General features: G+C 38.4%; 1 protein-coding gene and 1 long non-coding RNA gene across 5 annotated transcripts in view; both read right to left on the bottom strand.

Moving 5' to 3' along the window:
• Positions 1 to 667: 667 nt before the first annotated feature.
• On the bottom strand, positions 668 to 10,992 carry LOC134550397 (uncharacterized). 3 transcript variants are annotated; one of them, XR_010080328.1, is made up of 5 exons: positions 10,915 to 10,992; positions 9,256 to 9,370; positions 6,077 to 6,221; positions 4,504 to 5,849; positions 668 to 3,519 (listed from the first exon to the last, which is right to left on the bottom strand). It is a non-coding gene; the product is annotated as an uncharacterized LOC134550397 (long non-coding RNA). The 3 variants fall into 3 exon arrangements; XR_010080327.1 differs by having other exon boundaries at positions 669 to 2,368; positions 3,374 to 5,849; XR_010080326.1 differs by having other exon boundaries at positions 669 to 5,849.
• A 3,406-nt stretch (positions 10,993 to 14,398) lies between these two features.
• The window catches only part of CEP192 (centrosomal protein 192), a 58,058-nt gene continuing 47,360 nt past the window's right edge, over positions 14,399 to 25,096 (bottom strand). For both annotated transcript variants that reach the window (XM_063397018.1, XM_063397027.1), the window contains exons 41-44: positions 22,146 to 22,267; positions 19,933 to 20,056; positions 19,408 to 19,466; positions 14,399 to 14,896 (exon numbers count right to left, since the gene is read on the bottom strand). In XM_063397018.1, coding sequence (XP_063253088.1) covers positions 14,758 to 14,896; positions 19,408 to 19,466; positions 19,933 to 20,056; positions 22,146 to 22,267 — 444 coding nt within the window. In that variant the 3' untranslated portion in view covers positions 14,399 to 14,757. The remainder of the gene's footprint in view (positions 14,897 to 19,407; positions 19,467 to 19,932; positions 20,057 to 22,145; positions 22,268 to 25,096) is intronic.

The raw sequence follows: 25,096 nt of genomic DNA, 5'->3' as shown, positions 1-25,096 counted from the left end.
ACAACAAAACTTGAATGACACCCCATGCAGCGAGGCCACGCAGAGACCTCAGAGCCTCCCCGGGCAAACAGGCACAACGTTATCTCCAAGCCCTTTCTCCCTCCAAATATCTGTCCTTCTGCTGGGGGCAAGGCAGCAGAGCAAAGAAGATATTGTTCTGTTCAACCCCATTCCTGGCACCGCAGCCCAGCAGCAGCATGGAAATCTTGGCAAGGAACACCGGTGCCTGGGCTGCTTGAACAGTTGCATGGGGCACGCAGCCAGAGGCTGCCCAGCTGCTGCTGCAAGGGGCTCCGAGTCACCCTCTCACCTACTGGGCCTCTCTGGTTCCACACACCACTCACCCACATGGTAAAAACTGGAGCCATATCAAGGAGGCTTCTCTACATCCACAAGTCCCTCTATTAACTGGTATAGGCTCTACTTGGTAGTTAACTGCAATGCTCCAGGCACGGGCTAGATGCTGAATTCATTCAAAGAGGCCTCAGAATCATGTCTGCTACCAGAAATAAAACCAAAACCACTTTGGAGTCGGTATAGCTGTGATTTGTCTGCTCCTAAAGAGAATTACATGAACATAGGAATTTATTTGTCAGTGGGCAGTCTCAGCTTTGTACTAGACATATGATTTTATATGAACTCCAGATGTCATTTAGAACAGTGTCAAAAGTCAGACTGAAATTAGTATTCACTGAATGAGTTTTTAAAAGAAAAAATATGCTCTGCAGCTTAAAGAAAGAACTGTAAAAATAGACTCATGTATTTCTCTTAGCAATGTCAATGGGGTTTCTCTTGTACAAGTATGTAAGTCTAAAGAATCAAGAATGAAAATATTTTCCATATTTCTGTTCAGATATGGCTCATAACTTGGGATCAAATTATGAGTCACAGTGGTTCCCTCAGAGTACAGAACTGTCCACCGCTGCTCTCCGATTTACACGCACAAAATCTACCTACATGAAAAGTCTTGAAAAGACCAAGATGGGTTCTCTACATTTATTTAGCAAATAAATGAAATTACTTTCAACAGTCTTAGGTTTATTTAGGCAATACCAGAACTCTCTGTACACTGGTCTACTAGTCAGTGTAAGAAGGGAAAAAAGCCCAAAATACCACTTATTTTGTTCTGAGACAGCCTCACCAAAGCTCTACCTACCACTCTACAGAGTTCACCTTCATACCATGCTGTGCCTACCCAAGTTGTAGCAGTCACCCACTTTCACTGAATAAAATGGTGCTTTATTTGTAAAGATGTAAATAAAGCTCTCTTTGTTCATGAAAGATCCTTATTCTTTTCAGCAAAAGGCATGATCTCATCATTCTGATATAATTGTCCCATTAATTGCATGAAAAGAAACTTTGCATTGCCACAGCTGAGACAAATCACTCTAGCAGGTGAATTTGAGAGTCTAGAGGGATGTTTACAATTTACCTCATCAGCAGGAAGAAGAATATGTGTCATTTAGCTATTCCCCAAGAGTGAGAAAGAAAGAAAAATCAGCATGGGGCTAGGCTGATATCGAGATGCCATTCAAAGAGTATCCAGACCCAACAATGTCTCAGCCTCATAATAAGCCTTTTACGACCAGTTGGCCCTCAGCTGCATTGCAAAATTCCATTTCAGAAAGGGATTAAAGATATCTTTTAGTCAGGAACATTCCATTGCACCTTCAGGAACACCCATTTACATTAATGGTTGGTGGTGATATTTTCTGCAGCACAGTCCTCTTTAAGTTCTGCAAAGACATACTTCATGTAGCTTTTTGATCCATTGCAGGTTTTTCGTTAAAAAATGTTTAGATTTGTGAATCACAGCAAGGACAATTTCAGAAAGAAAATATTATTATAGTTTGGGGTTTTTTTTAAGAAGAAAACATTATGGTCATACAATAAATAAATTTCTCTGTTGTAAACAGAGTACCATTCAATACTGATTTTGAGCTACAGATTTTTTTTCTAATCACTCTTCCTACAAAGTTCTAAATAAAGTGACTAAAAGGTAGCTGTATGAAAGAAAAATCCTTTCTTTTAGATGCATCTCAGTAAGTAGTCTCAGCAACTTAACACTCAGTCTTTAACTGACACAGTATTTAAGTCATTTCTAAAACAAACATTGCAAGAGTCAGCTACAATAGACACCGCGTTACCCTTCAGTGCTTTGAGAGTTTCAATTTTTTGAGACTGACAATTGCAGAAGCTTGATGCTGAAATAGCAGTACTGATCCAGGGAGGTGGTGGAGTCACCATCCCTGGATGTGTTTAAAAAAAGACTGGATGTGGCACTCGGTGCCATGGTCTAGTTGAGGTGTTAAGGCTGGGTTGGACTCGATGATCTTGAAGGTCTCTTCCAACCTAGTGATTCTGTGACCTGGATGAAAGAAATGCTACATTAAGCAGCCAGCATGTTCTCCAAGTCCCACTAGGGAGACCAAGGTCCTCATAAGAACATGCTGTTCTTGGTGATTAAAGACAGAAGTTCAGGAATGTGGAGTTACAATATTAGACCTGTACCCTAAGCACTACAGAAGGCACGACCCAGTAAAACTATCTCCACTACAGGTCCTTTTATTTTTCCCAGCTGGATATAATAGTGCACATTGACACCATGCCAGAATAGGTCAACAGACTTTCCACCTTTTCTCCAGCTCATCTCTCATGTCCCTGGGATGGCAGTTCCACCCTTGCACTCACATCACTGCTACTTGGATTTCTCCTAAAATAACCAGTTTGCCTTTTTTGTTTCAGAGTTTGTGTCTGACTCCATATGTATAGCTATTTTATCTGCTTTTGAGCATGACATCTTGGATTTTGGGACTGAGGACAAATACATCTTCATCTTCAAAAGGAAGATCCATTTAAGAGACTATATATCTGCCTGACATGCTAGAGATTGGGCCTATCACGTTAACATAGAAAATGGCCCTCATCCTATCCCCAGATAAACAAGTAAGGCAAATTCTTGGCAAGAGGAACCATAAATTGCCTCTTTTAGATATCATTATTTATAAAGTTTCATATCCTGAGTTACATTAGCTAGGCTGAGCACTGTGGAGTTCTTCCTCTGCAGAGAGGAAGTATGGCCTCCCACACTAATAAGTCCTCAACTTATGCATCTCAATGAACAAATGCTTTAGCAACTCCCACATTACCACATTAACTGAAAAGCATCTTAGGACAACCTTCATGTTAGCATTCCAGCATATATGAATAGGATTTCTGAGAAGGCAGGTTTTCAAGAACTGCAGTGTGCTCCAGGGCATTGACAGACCCCCTCAGTCTCTGCCGTTGCTCCTGCAGCAGCTGTTCCCTGTTTTGTTGCAATTATGGGATGAGAGCATCTGGATTTCAATCCGATTTCGTTGAAGAATGTTACCTGTAGGTGGGCTGGTCCTTAGGCAAGCTGACAAAGGCATCCTCATGCTCAGCATCACTGTTCCAAGCTGGCCTGCTTTCCACTGCAGCATGTCTTTCTGATGTGAGCAGGCTCTAAATACTGACACCCTGCTCTAAGTCACATGCCTGTAGAAGGGAGCAGATCAGCAGCATGGGTGGCTCCTGGCTGTGCAAGTGTCAGAAGTAGCTTTTGCAGGGTGAGGGGTGTCTACAAGACCCCTGTCCCTGCAGCAGATATGCTTGCTTCCACCCAAGTTTTGGAATAACTAATTTATCTCAAGGAACTCCTCCAGCTCAGAAGAGGTTACAACCTCCAGCCGCCTGTCATCACCCTTCTGCTTGAGATTATCTGCTGGAGGGGCTCTTATTACAAATGTTCCACAATCTGTTGCCTTCAAAGAGAACCAAGTTAACTTAAAAAAAAAAAAAAAAAAAAAAAAAAAAAAAAAAAAAAAAGCCTTTTCAACCTAACTCATTTTGACAGACAAGTTAGAAAATTACAACATGCACAACGAACAGATCTGAGATGATGATAATCACCAGCTGAAAAGATGGTGACAAGCAGCTGAGGGGCAGTTACATCTTCTGAAAACACAGCAAGATCCAGGCAGTAACTTCTGCCCACGACTTGATTAAATGACAGTTTTGTCTTCTAAAACACAGCTTATTTTCTATACATTGCTAGAATAAAGAAAAATAATTTCTCATCTGTGTAGCTAAAACTAACATCTTCTACTTAATCCACCAACAACACTTCTTCTGCACAGCCAAGTGTTAAAGTATACAAAGTCTCTTCCCAAAATCTATCTTTTAGCGACCTGTCAATTTCCTTACCTTCAATTAATCAGCATTTTTCTATTTGTCTCATTCTATACCACACCAAAAAAAAAGACCTGTTTCATTTTTCACATTACAAATGCAATCTCCATGTTAGTTTACAAATTTCTCTTTCATTCTACATTCATGTGTGCTTTTGCAAGGACACAAAATAAATTTTGTCTTTCTACAAAGACAAAATTTCTTTCTCTCTAGAAGAGTGGATAAGGAACTCCATGCCATAAAAAAACCCCACAATAATCTCCTTACCAAAGCATTGCAGGAGAATCTCACCTAGACCCTTCCTAGGAGGGTAACATCATACTGCAGCATAACTGTTTTCATGTCTGGTGATGCTAGTGATTATTCTTCTTGTGAGTAATCCTTTATTGCTACAGCAGTTCTGGGAAGCCTCAGCTCTTCTGGGGGTGGGGGTCCTGTTTGTTTGGAGGGAATTTTTTTTAAAACTCAAACATCTTTTCATGCTTGCAGCAGTACTGAGAAGCCTGACAGACTAGTTCCCCACAGGCCACACAGGGATGCCTGGAGCTTTGGCAGTAATTCTCTGAGGACTCCAGGGGTGACCACAATGGAGAGAGGTACACAGAAACTACAGAGCCTATGCAAGAAATAGGTAGCACATGCAAGAGGCTTTGAAATAACTTCCTAACATTCACCAGCTGCCTAACACGGATTCACTGACCCCAGAAAAAGCTATGCAGTTGTGAAGAAGCAGCAAAAGAGGTTTGGGAATCAAAAAATTTGCCTGCATTAAATCATTTATACAAGTAAATGGTTAGATTAAGCACCAACTGTTGCTTTAAGTACGCAAGTGCTTTCAAAATTTCATTCCATCATTTAATTTATTTGATTTTTAAAAATACCAAACCTCTTCAATTAGTCCTCAGCTACGCAATGGGTTGCTAGTTTGTAAGTCAGCATTATTTCCAGATGTAAGTTTTAGGCTCACGGTTGTGTTTCCACAGTTAAAACCAGGTAAGAATCTTTTATCTCATCATCTCAGGCTATGCTCACATCCTGTTCACACACATCTTGCTTTCTGTTTTGTCACAAGAACAATACAGCTCAGACATTTTTTACTGCCACTTCTGTACTTTCATTTAATTCTTTTAGTTTTTTAATTCTTGTAAGATTTATTCATTTCTCAGCTATTGTCAACAACCAAGTGCATCAAAATTTTCCTTTCTTTTTTGACTGCCTAGAGAAAAAGCTAAGGGGCTGGTGAATACGTAGTTTTAAAATTTAAAACTAAAACCATTAAAAGTTAATGCTGTTAGACCTTTTCCTCCATGGTTATTCATACCAAATATGCTACATTTACAAGACCATGAAGTACGTAAGGTAAGCCTTTAAAAGGCATGATTTGGGGAGAGCTTCTTAGAGGTAATATCTGTTTAAGCCATTAGAAAATGAACTTAAACAGTTCACTAAGTTTGTTTTGTCAAGTCATCTCTAGATTTCGTTAAATGAATCTTTCCTAACAATTTATTTCCCTAACACTCAGCAATACAATTTAGAAAGGAAAGCATATTTGTTTAAGAGAGGCTTGGAATGGAACACAAGGTCCAAATATTCTTGAATTTTGAAAAGTCTACTCCACGCTGTTGTCTTCGTTTATACTGGAAGAGAAAGAGAAAAATGTGAGAGGCTGTAGCAATATCAAAATGAAGAGAACATTTTAATACTTGCCTTTGTGCCCAGTGTTTCCCATAGAGAAAATAAATCAAGAAACTCCAGTACCAAACACTGAAATGAAAATGTAAAACCCACAATGCAAGACTAAAATTTCCTAAAACCTACATTACAGACTGCCAGACAATCCACAGGGTGACACATCATGATTTACCTGAAAGGTAGGTTAAATTACAAGCCTTCATTGTTTTAGCATTGCCTTCCCTTTCTGTGGAGGTCCTGATCTCCAAACATTGATAGACAGCATCCACTGGAACAAACTGAAGCTCTGAGCTGATTTTCATACAATTGCTGAAAACCTGTAAGATAAAGGTGAAGAACCATTGAAGAACAGATTACTGAGATAGAAAAAAAATCTGCAATATGAGGACACGAGATATTTCTTTCTCAATACAGAAATTCCACTTGCCTAGCTATCATCCTTTACTATGAACCAACTTTCAAAGACTATTTCTCTCTAGTACTCATGAGTCATTTTCTAACATCGCGTCTTTGGCAGCTTGAAGCATTTTGAAAGTGGAAAGCAAATAAAATTGCTTTTAATGCACTCATAAGAGGGTACTTCAGGTTTTTTAAAAGCCATTTTTCCTCTATCTTTTAGCTGCTAGGAGGCTTTAAATGGGACCCCTGTAGGTTTTTGTCTGTAAACCATACGAGAGCATAAAAGCTTGGAAAACTTGCAGAGTTTCTGAAGCAGGTTCACACAGCTTCATTGAAACTGTGTGTGGTTTTGAAGCTCACCAGGGCTCTACTCACCAGGAACCATTTAAAATTGCCAACTTATGAAGTAGATTTAAAACTCATAAAGGATTATGATGAAAACCTAAGACTTATTTTGTAGGCTTCCAGCTTGAGAGAAAAAAACCTATTCTGTAAATAGGGAGGAATGGGTTTTCATTCTCCAAAGATTTTGGGGTTTTGTTTCTTTGAAAACACATACAGGAGCCTGAAAAAGGGATCAGAATAACCTCTGTAAACACAGCCTGAATTAACCTGCATCAAAGGGATTTACCTGTATCAAAAGAACCAAACTGATCAATCCATTATACTAACACAAGGTGGCTAAACTATCCTAAAAGCACTTGCAGGACAGTTACAATCAAAATGCGTCAAACCTTTCCATCTTTGGAGATGACTCTTCTCAACCTGCTTTACTATCAACCACAACAGCCAGCAAGAAAAGAAGGCTTGGAAAACCACCATAAATACGATGAGAAATGAGAAACAACTTTGATTTATATGAAGAATCAGTCAAAGAAGATTTCATGACACATACCTTTCTCTATTTTTTATTGTAAGGTTTATCAGGACTTGCTGCTGCAAAAGAAACTGGAAAAGTGTTGGCTTGAATGGCAAGGGAGACAAGAAAATTTAACACAATAGAGTCTAATACAGTATTTTCTTCTTTCTGTACATATACAGTCATCTTTGAAGGCTCTGAAAGTTCTGTGAGCAAAGATTGCCAGACTGGGTTTTTACTTCAGTTAACTCAGACACTCTAGCCAAATCCCAAGAAGTTAACGGACAGAAATGAAACTGCTTTTCATGTTTTCTGATGGCAAGTAGTGCAGTGGAAGATGTTTGATACTATTTGAATTTGTTGTGGGGCTGATTTTTCCACTAGCAGTTGCTTTGGGCTTTTACACTCATTACTTATAAATTTTATATTCATTGATAATAAAGAATCTCAAACAGTCATGTTGGTTTCAGATTAAACATTCAACAGAACAGCAGCTGTGCAGTGCCAGGAAATCAATGTCACTGTTCACTAGAGTCATAAAGAACATGGGGTTGGTCATAGAAGCTTATTTTTCCACAATCAACCAGCCATGGAATTCATTCCTAACTTGGGAAGATCTATGTAACAACTGCTAATATATAATACACCAAAAGCTGTTGACACTTTTTTCCTATTTGACTTGGAATCCATTGGCCCATGCCAATAACCAAAATCTGTAATAAGGGTCTTATAAAACTCAAAAGAGGGAAGGGAAGGGAAGGGAAGGGAAGGGAAGGGAAGGGAAGGGAAGGGAAGGGAAGGGAAGGGAAGGGAAGGGAAGGGAAGGGAAGGGAAGGGAAGGGAAGGGAAGGGAAGGGAAGGGAAGGGAAGGGAAGGGAAGGGAAGGGAAGGGAAGGGAAGGGAAGGGAAGGGAAGGGAAGGGAAGGGAAGGGAAGGGAAGGGAAGGGAAGGGAAGGGAAGGGAAGGGAAGGGAAGGGAAGGGAAGGGAAGGGAAGGGAAGGGAAGGGAAGGGAAGGGAAGGGAAGGGAAGGGAAGGGAAGGGAAGGGAAGGGAAGGGAAGGGAAGGGAAGGGAAGGGAAGGGAAGGGAAGGGAAGGGAAGGGAAGGGAAGGGAAGGGAAGGGAAGGGAAGGGAAATTTCTTCCTGGATCTTAAGGATAAGTAACAATTTTGAAACATGGCATCAATAAAGCAAAATTGTAATGTAAACAGATACTCAAGTAATCTGTTAAAAAAAAAAAAGTGAGAAAGAGGAGGGGGAGAGATATTATTCAAGTACTACTCAAAGAGAGCAAAGTCTGAAGAGTACAGCCCATGGCTGGCATCTCAGTATTTCTTTTCCACTAGACCAATTTGAAGAAAATCCCTGCAAAGAAGCTTTCATGAGATGGCATTTTTGTGATTCAGTATAGCACCAATATTCCTTTTGAGTTTTATAACTGTTCCTAGGACATTCTTGGCAATGAATTTAAACTTTTTGAAAGAGGTCGCATTTCACTGTAAATGGTTATCTGGTATTCACAACACAAAATAAGCATTTGAATATTTATTGTGAGCACATTGCATTTTAGGGAGAACACACAAAGATTCTTACCACAATTATCTTGTTCCAGCCTTAATATATTAGCTGTCACCTCTTTAATGGATCTTGTGAGAAAGGAAAGTTTCTTTCTTTAACGCTCTTTTCCCCCTGAACGCAATTACCACCTCATTCAGAGCTCTTTGTGTCCACCTAATCTCTCTGATTATGTCTCTGACACCACCACAATACCACATGACTGACATACCTGACAGCTGTGACTAGTGACAGAACACTCACAATGCCAACCGGCTCTATGCAGGATGAGTATTACCTACCGCCAGCCTCCCAGAACAAACATGGAAGGAAGGTAAAAGGGGTGGGGGGGCGTTTCACCACCAGCCTAACCCCTACCGATTTTGCCTCCTTTTAGAGCCAAACAGCATTGACAAGCAGAGCCTCTTTGTACATACCTACCTAATGAACCAATTGTTGGATGAACACAAAAGCACACCCATTAGTATTTTAATTTTTAATTTATAGAGTGGAAAACGCATGTTTGGAGACCCGACTTACAAGCAGGACTTGATGGATCATTTTATCTCGCTCCAGCCTTTTTATGCTTCTCTGGGTCATAACTCCCAGCTGGTGCTCAACTGCCAGATTTAGACAGGTGCCTACAGATGAGAGTCTGTAAGGAAAGATGTACCTGAAAATGTCATTCCCAGACAACCAACTGCCCCTGGAATCAAGGACAAACTGTCTCAGAATTCAGCATTTTGAGCCATAAAGACATGAATTGTGTTACAAATAACTGCCACGTACAATGGCAGTGATGAATACACTAATCAGGAAAAATATTAGAGTGCTTTATAAAGAGTCTTATGCTTTAAAATTCCATGGTTTTAAGTGTTATTTATACGTTAAAAGTGTCAGCTTGTCAGCACTGTCTACCATTTTTTCCGCCGCCAAAAAAAAAAAAAGGTTCAAAAATCAACCAACATTTTCACATAGGAAATGTCTAGAGCCAAAAAGTGCCACCCAAGCGTCCAGTTTTCAAAGATGATCAGATAATATTTACAGAAAATTAATCCAAGTGTATTATATCCATCTAATTTTACATCTTAAAAGTGCTCATGTAAGACTGTCCTCCAACAATCATACAGCAAAAATAAAACATCCAGGACTGACGCATATGCTTAGGAAAGCTTTGTGGTCAAACACTATGTTACTGAAAGCAGAATTTTAATTTCCTATCTTAACTTTTGTATGCTGCATGTTAGGTGTTTATGCTATTAGTAAAGATTTAGCACGTTGCATTGAGTTTGAAAAGATTTCAGGAGCAGTTTTAGCAAATTGATAAAGTGTCTAAAGAAAATCCTATTTTTAATCCACTATGTTCCAGCCTGCAACTTCTTTATTCTGTACTTGAAGTTACCACTCCAGGAACCTGTAAGGCAGATTCTGCATTACTTGACGTATCAGTGAACTAATGCAGTGTTTTAAAGGCAAAAAAATTGTTATCGTTATAAGAACATTGAGAAAAATCTTTTCTACTGTTAATACCAACTCAAATTTTCAAATGGGAAGCTAGAGACAATATTCTACTTAACTGGCAAATTTGGAGGGGAAATTGGTATGATGCAAACACCACCATTCAAAAAATTACCAGTCACTTTTCTCACTGAATATGAGGCATCACAGCAGGCAAATGTTTGATGTTTGTCATTCTGATTAAAAGATGCATATTCTTCATTTATGCCATACAGTGAAAGCAGTAAGGCATGAACTTCCGTTACCTGGAGGGCTTTTTGAAACAAGGTATAACAAGAGAGCTGTGACTAAAAGTCAGGATACTCAATTCCAGCACCAGGAACAATGGATCTTATGTCTCCTGCCCACTCTCTCACTGGCTTCCAAGGACTTTTGTTCCCAGAATGCCTTCCTCATTTCCAAAGATGTGCAATATACAAAGCTTACATGCTTCACATACATAAGATACACAACCTACTAACCTCACAGTGAACTTTGTTACCCCCTCAACTCCTCCACAAATCACAGGAGCAAGAATATACCAGCATCTTACCTATCAGGCATGCCTACAACAGAAATGCCCACAGTATTTAGTATTCTTTTTCAAAAGGCTAGCACTGCCCTCAGTAATTTACTTTATATATCAAAAAATACTCACAAAATTCTCTTTACCATTTTAAGCTTTTATATAATCAAAATTACCTTCTAGATAGCCAGGCCTTGATATGCACCTATACAAGGTTTTCTGAACACTAATTAGTTTCAGATGCCAGGGCAACAATCTCCAAAACACACTGAAGCACGTGTACAGAATGTATTATAGCTCCATTTGTAGTCAATGATGTGAAAACTTTACAAAGCTCTTGAATAATTATGATTACTAATATCCCAATTAGGTTGAACAGGTACACAGACATCCTCAGTGCTAGACACTTAATGAATTTTTTAAAATAATTTATTTCCTCTCTGACTGGTCTTAAAACCAACAAGTAAGATGACTGTAATTAAAAAGACAGTTTCAGGTTTGTTTGGGATTTTTTTAAGTTCGCTGCTTGGGGCGTTTGAGTCAATCTTGACAGTTTGAGAAAAAAGATTGCATCCAACAGTACAAGAAAATTGAAAAAAGTTTCAAAGCTGTCAAAGACCAAAATGAGAAAAGAATTATACCTAAAGTTAATTCTGCTTACTTTATTAAAAGTATTACAGCTTAAAATCTTATTCAAATCAAATCCTGGACAGAATTGTTCAATTTTTCTGTATCCCTAAAAGAAGCAGATAGAAATCAGGACTTCTTCACAGTAGGCACTGGACAAACTAAAGCAAGATCATCTTGACTACAAAAGTTTATTATTTAAATAAAGCAACCATGGGGAAAGGAAGCAATCTCATTTTGTGGAGTAGGAATGGAACCAGTTTGAAGAGACTGCAAAGAAAGTCATTATTAGGAGTGAAACAATCACAGTAGGCTGCAAACAGGTACCAAAATAATTCACATCACCTGCAAATCATGTTTCCCTTGGATAATGAGGACAGGCCATACTTAGATATGTTTCACCAGTATATATTTACATATTTATGCACACAAGCATAGTTCAGCAGAGTATCCACAGCAGAACATTCTGCAGCGTCTTCCTCCTTTACGTCCCACTCAGGAGAAAACATAAGGAGAAATTGCATAACCATTCTTCCTAATTCTTCTCATCTCAAGAGCTCAAGAAAAGCTCGTAACAGAAGTGTGAACAGAGTCACAGACAGCAGGCCTACCACAGGAACAGAACAAAAAGACAATTCTGAATTTACACCAAATACTTAATCATCCAAAGTCAGAGCTTCTTACTGTAACTCAAAGGCAGCTTTAGTCTTTCTTTCCAGCTTTGGAAGAGATTTCCAATTGTGCTTCTAAAACTGAACAGACATAGGCTTTTGTACACTAAGGTATTTCTCAAATGAAGCAGCCAAGCCTTTCAAGGTAAGACAGCAGGAAGAAAATACCCTCTGCTCCAATTCTGTATTCAGAAGTACATAGGCATCACATCAGTTAAGGAAACATGGAACATCTGGCAGGAAGAGGGCAAAAGGAACAGTCACAGTATCTCACAGGCAGGAACTTACATGCTGAGAGAATGAGGAGGTGACAAGGCTTCTCATCTCTAGTTTAATTTCTTTTAATAAATCTCCCCTTCCCGGTTTCCAGACTGCTGAGAAACAGCAGCTTTAGTATACTTTTACTTAACACTGATGGCATATACCAACGGCAATGCAGAGGCTTCAAGATTTTCCTCCCTGCTTTTTCTCATTTCAGTTGTTTGAAAGTTCTGCTAAACCAACAACCTCCTACTAAAACTAATTTCACTCACACTCCTACCAGCCTGAAGAAGGGAATAATGTACATGCTATGACAGAACAATGCTGTCAAAAACCTGCACTTCTGTCTTAAAGATACTTTGGCCATAAAGCTCCATGCTACAAAAATAAAATATAAGACAGAGCCAAAGGCTACAAACAACTTGAAATTTGAAGAGTCATGACAGTGAAGGCCCAGGGAAACATTACACCCATTTTTTTAAAGGGTAGAATGGAGGATCCCAGGAACTACTGACCCAGCAGCCTCACATCTGTGCCTGGGAAAATCATAGAACAGCTCCTCCTAGAAGCTATGCTAAAACACCTGGAGGACAGAGAGGCGACTTGAGACAGGCAGCACCCTTCACCAAAGGGAAATCCTGTCTAACCAACCTGATGGCCTTCTACTACGGAGTGACTATGTCAGTGAACAAGGGAAGGGTTACAGATGTTATCTCAACTCTTTGAAGCCTTAGACACAGTCCTGCACAACATCCTTCTAAACTGGAGAGAGATGGATTTGATGGGTGGACTGTTAACTGGCTAAGAAATTGGTTGGATGGTCACATCCAGAGGGTAGTGGATCAATGGTTCAGAGTCCCAATGGGCACCAGTGACAAGTGGTGTCCCTCAAAGATCCACACTGGGACCAGTGTTATTTAATATCTTCATTAATGCTACAGAAGAAGGGATCAAGGGCACCCTCAGCAAGTTTGGAGACACCAAGCTGAGCAGTGCAGCTGACACACCTGGAGGAGGGGATACCACCCAAAGGAACCTGGACAAGCTCGAGAAGTGGGCACATGGGAGTCTCTTGAGGTTTAACAAGACGAAGGGGCTGCATTTGAGTCGAGGCAACCTCCAGCATCATTCACAGGAATGAAGAGATCAAGAGCAGCCCTGCCAAGGACAGCTTTGGGGTGCTGGTGAGCAAGAGGCTGCACATGAGCTGGCCATGTGCACTTGCAGCCCAGAAAGTCAATTATATTCTGGGCACAGGTTGCCCAGAGCAGTGGGAGATGTCCTATCCATGGAAACAAAATTTCAGGTCATATTGGATCTGACTCTGAACAACCTGGTCTAGTTAAAATTGTTCCTGTCCATGGCAGGGGTGGCAGGCAAGACAACCTTTGAAGTTCCCTTCCAACCAAACTATTCTATCATTCTATGACATGTCGCAATGGGTGAGGGGATAGTGGAACTGTTGTTCAGTGACTCCTACAATATAAGAACTGGAGAGAACTCAAATCAGAAATAATTCAGTTTATCATAGAAAAAACAAATTTTGTTAAAAGAATATACAGTGAACTTTTAGAGCTGGCTACCATGTGAAGATGTGGAAACAGTGTCAAAAGGGTTAAAAAATGTGAACAGGTGAATTCACAAACAGGCCAATAAATGCAAAAAAAAGAGGCATAGGTGGCATTCTACCTCCCATCCTTATTCATCTGGTGGCAGACACTGAGGAAATGGAATTGAACCAGTAAGCAGCCAGGCTCACGTCATTTCTCAGAGTAACATCTTTGTAGGACTTTTAGAGACAGAATAGTGGGTAAGATCCATAATTGTGGAGGGCTGAAGGCACTATTGCTCATGTTAAAATGTACATCGTTTCCACATCGTTAAAAACAATGCTTATGCCTGCCACTGAAGTGTGTAAAAAAAGGTAGGGGCTGATTGTCAGATCCCAGCATTATCTCATGGAAACACGATATTAACAGGTCAGCTTCTGGATGCAATGCCTCCCCATGTCCCCTTACAAATTTAGCTCCTCTTGTCTAAGAGGAGGCAGCCCTACCTAGAGCAAAGAATCCTCTGAAACAGACAGAAATCAGATAGAATCAACTGTTTACATATAGATTTTATTTCTGAATTTACAATGCTTAAAATAAAATATATCAGTATCTAGCTACTTTTAATAAATGCAAAAATACAAAACTTCCATTTGCTTTAAAAGTGCAGAAACATAAATTAAAAAATGATAACTTTAAACATACAATGTTATTTCTCAGTGTCTTTACTATAAAAACAGATTTGTAAAACAAGCACCATAATTTATCTTACAGAAGACTTTTCATCAAAGCAGCATCACAGGGCAAAAAAAGTAGGACATTAGTATGGAGATGTAGTAGCAGATCTTTGAATATTTTAAACGGTATGAACTGTTATAAATTTTTATAACCAGTTAAAAAACTGTACTGACTATTTTTGTGCAATAGCTTTACCATACAGATGAATATTAATTGGGCCATATTTGGCTGTCACCACAATGAAGACATCTTCAAACATTCCTTCTGCCTTTGGCTTGAACTGGACTGGCACAGTGATGTAATGATAGGATCTAAAAAGGCAATTAATCATTGTTAATAAACAAGCAAATACTACCTGATAGACAAATTCTTGTCTAGTTTCGATTTTCACCAAAATGGTATACTGGATGAGCACTGGATCATCAAGTTTATTTTTATGGATTTGATTACCTATTTTTCTTCTGAAGGACTTTATCTTCAAGGTCATTTTTTCCTTCTGATTACTCAAAGTAATACAGTACTTTATTGCTGCTAGTTTACCTTGATAAGTTTGGTCTGCTTCTTGGCAATACTGACAGTGCATAAACTTTATTTAGAGCACAATTACCATATTTCTTCCCTTCAAACATCACACAAGTACACTCAAATTTCCAACTCTTTTCTGAAATTCATGCACCTGAAGCTATTAATTTCCATTACTTCTAATTGCTTCCACATTAAGAAATACTTTGCTGAATTACTGTAAATCAGTATGTCCATCCTCAAACATCATTTTAGAAATTTTACACTCTAACACAATTCCTCTTCCATTTGGGTTACATAAGAAGATAGCAGATAATGGGTGTCCGTGTTAATTGTCAAAAGCCTACACTGAATTATTTAAAAACATAAGCTGTACAAGCAATAAATGGAAATTTGGAGTGGCCGTCTATTGGATTCCATGGCATCCAACAGAACTATCCAGCACCTTAACAGGTAGTGGTAACAGGCACATACTGAAATAAGAAATTACAAACAACATCACTTCATAGAGAAACAAGACAGTTTTGTTTGCTTTTACTATACCTTCAATTTCCTTTCCTTAACAGTGCATAGTACTCTGGAATGTGCTTATTTCCCCTACTTTTTCTCACTGTGTTCCTACCTTTTCATGCTCCTTTTCTCTACACTAATTGAACCCATCATAATCAGTCTGTGCTTTTACCCTTCTACTCTACCCCTTACTTATATTAGAAACCATAATACCTGCTCTACACACAATTCTCAATTGCTATTATTATCTTTAGTGCTGAAGTAAATGTACCAGGAATTTTTTTTTTTTAACAACATCCTGGTCAATCAAATAAGATTAGGACATTCTTTGTCTTTATGAAGATATTTGGAATAAACACTGGGATGGTACTGTATTTTTTTCATTAGGTTAATACAAAAATAAAGTACTAATTGTACTTTAGTGAGCTACAATCAACAGTGCACCAAAGGAATACAAGCGAATCAGAGGTTCACATCTCATACTTGACTGCCAAGTGTTGTATAACAAATCTGGCAGTGTCTTTAACCATCTATGATATACAGGCTGAAGATATTTACTCAGCTGATTTTGAAAAAATCAATTTTTTTAAATGAAGGACATCAGTATGACTATTTAATCTTTAACATGCATTATGTTACAAAACATAAATTTTCATAGGAATGAAGTATGAAGCTGCATATAACTACTTGAGAATTCTCAAGGCCACTTGAGAATTTACAGAAGTAAAAGTAAATTCAGTAGAAAGCCAGAATAGATGCACAAGTCCAAAACAATATATGTATGCTCCCTGATATATTACATAACACTTACTCAAAAAGAATATAACCATACTGAACCTTACACTGTATCAAAAACTTAACAGTAATTTGGGTATTGCTCTTTCAAAAAGATGGCCACATCTGGCTGTCAAATATTAATTTCCAGAATATGCACCATATGACCTCAACGGTACTGAGGCAGAGCAGTTTCTTAGCAAATGACAGCAATAATAAATTCCTCTTGATCTCTACACTCAGGTGCCCATTTGGTGGGTGCTAAACACACTATTGCTCTTCCCTCAAAGCAGAGTAAGTCAGACATTATGCAGTCTTTTCTGCAATCAGCTGATTTCTCACAGCTGAGATAAGACACATCACACTTGCTTCCTAACCCAAAGGGAAAGTGCTATTTTCATTTTCTCAGCTAACAAGACTGGAAGGTTCAGACTGCAGATACAACAGCTCTTTGGGCTACTCCATAACATAAATATTCTCAGAAATTAAGCTACCTGAAAGGTTTTCCTCAAGTACAGTCTTCAGAAACTTTTAGGACAAGTAGAATTCTGCTGCAGTTAACTCTTTTTCTCTTAAAAAACCCCTTTTATTTCAAACTTTCCACTGTGCCTGCACTCCAGTTAGTCTCTGAATAGTGTATGGCCTTTACAGGTTATTACACCAGTTTCAAGTGGTATTTCTGAAAATCAGGCATGTCTAAAACCTGCTTCACAGACAAACTAATCCTCTAATGCTCAAAACACAACACTGCTCTAAGTTAAAAAAGAAGAGTATGGGCAGTTAGACCAGTTTAAGCCAAGTAACCAGATGGTTCATCAATGAACAGTGACCACTGACACCCAGAAGGCTACTGGAAAAAAAAATAATTAGTGAAGAGAACAACTCAACAAACAGCTTTATCTTTTAGTAGTATCTACAACATACAGTACCCTGTACTCAGATGGCTTCTGAAAGCAATAAAAAATCATGACACTTTTGTTTTCAAGCTTTACGTAGGCATAGCAACCTGATTAATACTTCCAGAAACCGAAATTTGCCATTATTTTTAATGCTTAATTCGTGTGTTTGTATCATTTAAAAGTCATATTGTTAAAAGTATTTTCCTTGCAGTAAAAAAAAAATCTAGTCTGTCAACAAATAGAACTATTTTGGGTGTAAATTGCAGACAGAATTCCACAGTAGTGCCAAGTACACCAGTACTTGGGATGGCATAAGCAATTGAAGAACTGGCAAAACCACTACACCAAATTCTGCAGGTCAAGACTTAATATTAAAGCTTCACTTTCTTTATCTAGATTTAAAACTTGATTACACAGGATTACTTTTAAATTTGGCCCTCAAAATTTAGAGCATGCACAGACTGTGTTTAGTACATTACATTTTTTGGCAAAAAACATATAGGTAGATGGTACTTTCTACTCTTATACTCTTATTTACAGACTAATATTGCAAGTTCCTGCAAAGAGTCCTCTCATCCAATTAGTTTTGACCATTACTTCCTAAGATGCCCAAGTTTAGAAGGAAACAGTTACCAGTATCTTTATTGATATCCTCCTTGATGCTATTCTTGAATAAAAGCCATTTAAAACACTTCTAACACTTTTTTAAAAGCATCTAACCAAGTCAAGCAAATCTTCTGTGCTTTATGCTCATAAATGGGAGAGCATTATGTTGACTCCAGAGAAGTAATTTTTTTAAAGATAGGGAAAAATGGTATTTACAACCAAAGAAAAAATTGCCAAAGTTACTAGGAAAAAAAAAAGTAGACTGACTTTTAAACTTGCTAAGTCTACATTAGATAAATGCAGTAGGAGTTCATAATCTCTTGCAGAAAATATACCAAATAGTTTTTACAGCATTCCTCAAAAATGTTTTTGAAATACCAAGTGTCTTTCAGTGAAATTACTTAATTTTTTGTCCAGGATGACTAAATCAAGTCATCCTGTCCTTTGTCTGCTGGTGTACAGCCTCAGACAGATCTAGCTAGTTGTCTTTATTTGGATAGATCTCATCCTGGTTACTAACCCCACAAAAAACCCTTCTGTGCCACCTCATGTGAAATGTTTAACAAAAAGATGACATTTAAATTGAAGCACTAACACAAGCCTAAGAGGAGTTACAACACTTGGCACTGAAAAGTGGCCTTAAGAATACCTTGAATACCTCTGGCTAACACCACTACAGCCCTGTCCTTGTGATAAATGTGGAGCAGATTAGGAGGCAGAATATCTAGCTCAATTTATGATTTGCTCACAATTTCTGCTTGCCATACCTTCAGCTTTCCTGTGTTTAAAATGGGAACCTGTTTAACCACTGAGAATGTATGCTGTACCATTTCTAATGAAACAGTTGCATTTGTGCTTCCTGACAATCCCACTGTTGCAGATGAGCATGTGAGATGCTGTACTTGTTGAAGAGATGACTAATACTACTGTCACATACTTGTTGTAATGAACTCCACAGATGACTGGATTTATTTTCAGGGATTGCTGTTACTAACTTAAAAATTTCTTTTATGCAGGTAAAATGCTGAAATAGTTGGTATGATCAGACAATTCCAGTGGCTGCTCAAAACTTGTGTTTGCAGAGAATCTTTGCTGCAGCTCTGCAGCTTTGTCAAATTCGAAGCATGATGAAGACAATTTGCTTGGTTTGTTTGCAGAAAGTATAAAGGGAAGGAATGACTTGAGTGCACAGCATGCCAAATGGTTACATGAAGCATTAGGCTTAACATTAAAAGCAGCAGTACTGTTAGAAACAATTTGCAGGGAAGAAATTGGCAGATGCAGAAATAACTGTGTGGGCTCATTCTGCTTCAAACAGATTAGAGGGGAAAAAAACCTATCAAAAAAGCCTCACAACCCCCCCAAACCAGTAATTATAAACAAAAGCATCCAGATTATTTATATGTATATTTTAGCAATGCATTTTAGCATATACGGAAGATCTTTATCTCACTGAATTACTTGGTTAATTTTTTTTGTTAAAGAAGAATGTTAGCATATGCATTACTCACCTTAGAGAGTATTTTGAGTGCTTGATGTAGAAAGGCTCTCTGGGATTCATAAATTTCAGCTGTAATTTAATACAAAATGCTTAAAAGTGCACTATATTTAAGCCCATCATATTCAATTTATGACGTGTAAAATAAATCAGGCCACTTACAAATACAGCTTTACACAGACCCCAGCTTTAAAAATAAAGAATGCCCACACTTGTGAACAGGAAGGAAAAAGATCTTATTTCAGTATTTTAATGAAGTTAAAAAATTAAAGTCAGTAAATCAGAATAATAACAAACCTATGCGAACTATGACAAACTACCACATTTTCCTATTAATATGACAAATACACTCAGTTATTCAGTCAGATAAAACAGAAAAACTGCACATCAAAATTCTTCAAATACTGACTTTGGAACTAGCAAACTAAGACATGTACTATTGTAATCTTTGTCAAGAGTAAAAGAGAAAAGAACAGTGCAGCTGAGGAATTCAGAGGACTTCCAAGTATCTGTTTAGGATGAAGTCTGTCAAACTTACCATGTGTGTTGAACAGGAGTTATTCCGCAACTGGACCTTTAATGTGCATGTCTCCCCAACTCTGGTTAGAGGAAAAACATAGATGTCTTCTGGTGCATATACCCCTTGAATGGCCTGTTTTGGTCTGAATTGAAAAAGGGATTTAAGGTATTAATATTTCTGACCTGTATGATCTGTGTATATTGATTGCACACTTCAAATAACAGGTGTATTTTCTGAGAATAAATCAGGAAAAAGGGAAAGATCCAGAATACATCGACTCTCTCACCTTAGGTTTTATAGGCAAAATATTTTAGCCAGAAAGAATAATGAAAGCATCACTATGGCATAAATATACAGGAATTTCCTTATATGCACTTTCACAGTCTGAATTTTTCCCCCATATGCTTTACTTAGAGTCTTATCAAAGATTGCAGATTTAACCAAAGATTTTACTCTCCTGTCATATTCACATCATCCCATATTAAAAGAACTGACAATTAACTTAAGACTAAACAACAAGGTTAAGACATGCAGTGGTTTTCTTAGAATTGACTTTATAGTCAACTGGGGTGTCCAAAAGGAAAATATACAAAAAGCATACACAAAATTCTACCACCAATACCAGTTCATTTACCATAGCATATCACAGTTAGACAACTTAAAAACGCAACCGAAAAGAAAAAGCATGGAAGATTAAACACTACAGAGCCACTAAGAGGTTTTGGCAAGTCTGTTTTTTACAGCTGCTTACTCAAACAGAGAATCATAGGATCATTCAGGTCAGAAGATACTCAGATGGTCTCTAGTTTAACCTCTTGCTCCAGTCAGGGTCAGATGTGAGGTCAGAGCAAGCTGTCCAGTTAAATCCCAAAAACCTTTGAGGACAGAGACTGTACAGACTTGCCTAGGTCGTTATATGAGTATAAGATCTCTAAAAGGTCTTACAGCATTTTAGTATCTAAATAGAGTAATTTATTTATACAAAAGTACATATCTGAAGGCATAAGAGTTCTGAGAGCGGCCTTATTCTACAATCAATTATAAACCTAGGCAAACAAAGTCTAAACAAGACAATAACCAAAGCATAGAAATCTTAACACACAGAGTTCTAATGAAACAGCAAACAAAGCATAGAATTCCTAACAAGCAAAACTAGTAAGACTATAAGTAAAGCACATATCTGACATTACAGCCTCTAGGTAAATCAGCCTCCCATCTCCTGACCCCAAGCAGGATTTTCCAACTGTGGGGTCACAATAACAGAAAGGGAACACAAGATCACAGATCCCAGACAGGGGTCCCGGCCGTGGGGATCACAGTGGCAGTGGGGGGGTCCCCATCTCGGCAGAGTTCCCGAATGCAGGGTCGCAGGGACAAGGAGAGGTCCCAGGGGTCCTGGACCCTCACAGACTCCCCAGCAGCCCTGAACAGAGCTCCGGGGCAAACGCCGCAGGGGAAAAGGGAAGGGGCAGGATCACAGGGGCAAGGAGGGGTCCCTGGGGTCCCGCACCCTCGCAGGAGGAAGGGACAGGACCCCAGGGCCCAGATGCCAGGCTACAATAGATGGTACCTTTAGAATCCCATCCGGCTCCCTAGCAAGGCTCCTTCCTCAGGCTGCAGGAGGTGGAGGTTGGATCGATAGATCGGATTGACTGACTGACACAGAGGCTTTTTATCCCAAATTACAAAATGCATATTCATATTTTTTATCTACACACTAACCAATCTAGATACAATTCTAAAGTTCGTAAAACTACGAAAATCAGCGTCAAAACTTACGCACATAGCATATCTATTAACGTAAAACTCTATCTTACTAGCATAAGGTTCTACCTTGTTGTACATAAAACTCATACTAAAAATTATAAACAGTACCCTACTCTATTTTTGTTATGTCTGAACTCTATCACTAGCCTGAAGCTGTGTCCTTCTACACTGAACTAGGACTTAGAGCATGTGAAACTTAAGGCTCAGGGTTAGATTTCTACTTTATGCATTTAAAGCTTTTATATATTCTAATTTTTCTAAAGGTTTTAATTCAATCTCTGTACCTCTCGCTCTCTGTGGAGGATCCATGGAAACATGGACTCTGACAAGACTCTCTGTGAAACCTGTTCCACAACACAGATGTCCCAATAGCAAAAAAGGTTTTGGTTGTGGGGCTGCGTTCTACTCCCTCACTCTTTTACCCAGCCACAGACACACTCTTGTCAGGTTTTATCCATACATACCTTATTCTTTTTTGTTGTCCTACAGGGCAAGCTTTCCTTTCTGGTGTAACTGGAAGCTCAGTTTTTGCAAGGGCACTTGGAGAAGATTTCACAACTGGTGTTTCATTTTCTGCTTTAGTACTCTATTGGCAAAACCAGAGAAGACTGTAAACTTTGAGTTCAAAAGTACTTAGGTATTCAGGAATGTAAGTCATTCCCCTTACCCAGTCCAAGACCTTTTATTTAAAGAATAATCTTTCAGGAACATGAGAGTCTGGATCATTGAGATGGAAGCAATTATTTAGGAGGACTACGTCACCAGGCTTCTGTGCATTACGAACACTTATTTATTACAAGACAGCTCACAACAAACTAGCAGCGCAGGTGGAATCTCAAAAAGGCTGCAAGCAACCAAGATTTTACAAAAGCAAAAAACCCCTCACTTCCTCTGCAGATATTATGCCCATATGCCTCAAGAACAACCAAGTTGGCTAAACAGCTGCTCAGAAAGAGGGAAGACATAAGTCAGCATTATAATCTCAATTCTCAAAATAATAAAAAGCTTTGCAATAACTTTGTACTATGAACAATACATCTTTTTCAAAGAAAGGCCTCTCCAGAGAGGCAGAATCAGATAGTGCACTATATTTTCTGCACTCAAAAGTTAGGCCAAAACATTTACCACCACTAAGACCCCTATTTAGGGTACTCTAACAAGAGGAGACCAGATCACCCAATGGGAATAATTGGACAAATAACCAATTTCAAATTCTGCGTTGCTTTAGGAATCTTGCCAGATATTCTTTGGAGTCCCCTTGGGTCACAACATCTTAAACAAAGTTAAAGAACCAAAAGAACCTCCTACACTCATGGTTGTACAACATTATGTCAATTTTTGAAATGGTGCTGACGTTTTAGACAAGCAGTTGATTCCCTGACGCAGAGAAGATGAAAAAAATAGATTCATCTTCAATAGCGCTGCTATGACAAACTTGTCTTTTAGACATTCATTTCTTCTATTGAAAGCGCTGCTAATCAGTTTGTCAGAAATAGCAGCAGCCATTAAAAAAAAAATCTTAATTTTAAAGAATATATTTTTCAATTGCAAATAATCCATGAACCCCAGCAGAACCCAAGAAAGACAAGAAGGGATTTGCACATGTGTCTTGTTTCAAGAGCTTTTATTTTTCCACATAGTGAAAAACAACAGCGTCATGCCTCTGTTATCATTCAAATTCTAATTTATCAAAAGGCAAATTGACTGCATGAGAATAAGGTACATTAAGGAAAATGACCAGAAGTTGCCCCAGTCTTTATAAGGGCATCTTGAAATACTGCTTGCTTTACCACAGCCTGTACTGACTTCTACTGTTTCAAATGAGAGCAGTACATTAACACTTCAAATCGTTACAACTGAGTGCTGCAGTTCCAAAGACACCTCAGGAACACAGACATTTGTGTAGCTTGAAAACCGGAATTATTTTGCTCACAGAGTTTAAAAAGGTTTTCCCTCCTCTCACTTCTGAGATACACAAAGATGATGAAGCTTTGTGCTGCTGATACTTTTAAATGTATTTAATGTCACTTATGCGACATAACTTTTTAAAGTGCATAAACCATGTCAATTAAAAAATGGCATGCATTCAACATTTGTAATATCTTCAAAAAATAGCAGGGGAGTTCTTTATGAATTCCTCAACTTTCTACATGCTAAAGGGGCAGTCAGGACTTTGACGCTGCCTCAGCCTTGCAGCAGGTGCTTGCAAGTTCACCCAGAAGGGGCCAACAGTTAGACCCAAACACCAGTCCAAGACCCCTGTGCACAATATTCATTCTCAGCTCAGTGATCTTCCAAGAGCCCCCAGTAGCAGCCCCCAGCTGCAGGAACAAATGTTCCTCAGGAAAAGAAAAAACTAAGTTTGAATGACCAGAACTGAGAGGCTGGAGCTGCAGAGCACAGAGAGAATCCCTCCTTTCCTTGTCTCCTGGACTGGTTTTGGAGACACAATGATCTGAACTCCTGACTATAGTTTCCAGTGGTGAGGACTGCAAACACATGTAGAGCATAATCAAAATTACAATTAATTAATTTGCTAGGAAAAAGATTAAAGTGGTATGTGCCACCGATTTTCCTAACTTAATGTTGTTTTTTTAGTTCCTTCCTGAGCTCTTCCAAATTTTTCATTTCTTCTAAAGTGGTGCTATAAATAAACACCACTCAGTCACTCTGAATGACAGTCAGTCACTCTTCCCACTTCATTCTATCAAAAGTCACATTAACCACAGCTGTAGCCCCCTGCCTCAGCAAAATCACCAGATTCTAAATCCTTTTCAAAGTTTTAGTAACACTGCTTAAACTCTTGATCCCAATAAGATAACAGATTATGATTCACTTGTCTTCTCAACTAAAAGCTGCAACACTCTACATGTTCTGTGTTGATCCCTCTTCTGAACAGATGTATGGTTTCCTACCTAGTTGATAAATACAGTAATTCCTTTTCAAATCTTTCTGAAAATGATTGTGACATGCATTTTAAGTATTTGCTACAAACTTTTTCCCATGTGCAGAGATGCTATAAGGATCTAACTGTTAACACCTTTGAAAAAAACGAAGAACAAATCTGACACAGAAGTTCAAAAACATTAATGTCAAGTTATGCTGCTCAAAGATTTACACAACTCTGACAACTAGTCACGTTTTAAGAGGAGACTTCTTTAAAATTCTAGAGTTTTGTTAAAGAATTAATCTTCTCCACATTTCAACTAGCTTTAAAAAGACAAGTGATTTAGATGTTTTCCTCATTTTCAGGAAAATTATGACCAAAGAATTTGATGAAACCTTAATGAAAAACCCTATAAAACCAAATATTATACAGGACTCTCATGCCAAAAATCAGAAGTTATTTAACATAAGCTTTTTTACAAGTACTCTTTCAACACAATTCATTTGGAAAGAACAAGGAACCTACAAA

The sequence above is a fragment of the Prinia subflava genome, chromosome 1 (assembly GCF_021018805.1).
Source record: "Prinia subflava isolate CZ2003 ecotype Zambia chromosome 1, Cam_Psub_1.2, whole genome shotgun sequence".
In the NCBI taxonomy this organism is placed as follows: Eukaryota; Metazoa; Chordata; class Aves; order Passeriformes; family Cisticolidae; genus Prinia; species Prinia subflava.
This window is presented reverse-complemented; position numbering and strand designations above follow the sequence as displayed.